Here is a 1,970-nt window from a genome sequence, read left to right on the forward strand (position 1 = left end):
ACAGCCGTTTATCATTCCAATACCAAGACATGTGTGTGTAACATTCTTCGGACATTTTTGTCAGAAAAACACCCACCCCTGGATTTGAATCCAAGTAGCCTTGCTACAAGTAAGTCATCATAATACTTGTGGTTAAAGGTCCATTTCTAACTACACTGAGAAAATCTTTTCTTGTCTCATAATCTCTTTCTGTGCAGATATTATGGATGAGTTGAATGATTGTTGCCCGAAATACAGCCTATTATTGAGTCATCGGCTTTATCCAATTCATTCCAATAGCTGGTTGTTTCTATATAAACTCATTCAGGTAAGATCTATTTTCATCACGATCATAATTACCTAATATCTAGAGCTAAGGAAACAATCAGTATCAACTATCATCAATGGCTCATCACCATACCATTTCAGGTTTAGTAGGGAAACTTATTACTGAATCGGAGGTTAACTGCAACGCCGACAAGTATTACAAAAAATTTAAGGACCACGAAGAGCTTCCAACCGCAATCCCTCATATTTGCACCAGCATCAAAGCTGTTGAAGGACATGGAACTACTTCTGGTTGTGTCAAAGAGTGGTGCTATATACTTGGTAAGGTTACATCCCAACTGTCTGATTAATTTTCTTACCATCCCTTCTTAACATGCGCTTAGAATTGGTTTACGGTTATATTAATTATGTTTATGTACGTAGAGGGTAAACCACTAACTATCAAGGAGAAAACCGTGTATGATGATGAAACAAGGACGATACATCATAGTGGGGTAGCAGGAGACTTGATGAATGATTACAAGAAGTGGGATGTAATATTTACAGTTAATCCAAAGGCTCACGGACATGGAAGCATCGTGAAGTGGATAGTGGGTTACGAGAAGATGAATGAGGATTCTCCAGTTCCTATTCCTTATTTGGTTTTGTTCCAACAGATCACTGATGACTTGAACGCTCACCTCTGTGCTTCTGATTAAATTACCAAATGGATATGTCCGCCGGATAAATATGCAACTATAAATAACACCACTGTTCTATAAGTGGTATATAATAATAAAGTCTATATGTGGAGTTTCCACTAGACCTACTATCTATAATAAATGCGTTCGTACTTGTACGTACGTGTGGTTCTCTTCATTTCTTTTTTTTAGGAGTGTTTTTCGTCAACTGTCTGTAATTTATACCGACAATCTAGGCGTATTAATAATAAATAATAATAAGAACGGTCCCTTGCTCAGCTGGTCATCCCTGTTCTCCAAAGTTTGATGTTCTCCAGGAGATCCCAGGTTCGAGTCTCCAATGACGTAATATTGCAGGAATTAACATGGAAGGTACCGTTGACATGTCCCCCTTGTGACACAATCTTGCCCCCCATCCCGTTGTTTCGGCTCCCTTTGGCAAGGTTACCCATGAGGCCCGCTGGTAGGCTAGCACAGCAACCTGTTCAATTAATGTAGTAGTATGTCGTGTTAGGCTTCCAACTAGTTTCAAGTAATAATAATAATAATAAATGCCTCAGTGGCTCCCTTTCATAATAATAATAATAATAAAATATGCCCCTAACTCAGCTACTCATCCCCGTTTCCCAAAGTTTCATGCGCTCCAGGAGGTCTCAGGTTCGAGTCCCAGATGGCGCAATATTGCAGAATTTAACATGGAAGGTAGAGTTAGCTTGCCCCCCCTCGCGACATAATCGGCCCCCAGTCCGCCGCTTCGGCTCCCTTGGCTGGTTCCTCATGAGGCACGCTGGTAGGCTAACACGACAACCTGTTGGATTCATGTAGTAGTACGTCGTTGGAGCTTAACTTGTTAGGCTTCCAACTAGTTTCACCTAATAATAATAAAATATAATAATAATAAATTTTGGGAGCACAACTTGTTGCACGACTCCTGCCAAATCTTTGTAATTAACTTTGTTTTCCTTTAATATAGCCTTAGTGGCAACCTTTTATAATAATAATAATAAATAATAATAATAATAA

The 1,970-nt window shown here is 39.2% G+C and overlaps 1 protein-coding gene across 1 annotated transcript; it reads left to right on the top strand.

Annotated features, from left to right (window-relative positions):
• Nucleotides 1-377: 377 nt before the first annotated feature.
• LOC113337744 (major latex protein 15-like) lies at nucleotides 378-1,171 on the top strand. Its single transcript, XM_026583340.1, has 2 exons — nucleotides 378-588; nucleotides 691-1,171. Exons 1-2 carry the CDS (start codon nucleotides 384-386, stop codon nucleotides 963-965), a joined length of 480 nt encoding a protein of 159 aa, XP_026439125.1. The 5' UTR covers nucleotides 378-383; the 3' UTR covers nucleotides 966-1,171.
• Nucleotides 1,172-1,970: the final 799 nt, after the last annotated feature.

This window comes from Papaver somniferum, unplaced genomic scaffold (genome assembly GCF_003573695.1).
Source record: "Papaver somniferum cultivar HN1 unplaced genomic scaffold, ASM357369v1 unplaced-scaffold_17784, whole genome shotgun sequence".
Lineage (NCBI taxonomy): Eukaryota > Viridiplantae > Streptophyta > Magnoliopsida > Ranunculales > Papaveraceae > Papaver > Papaver somniferum.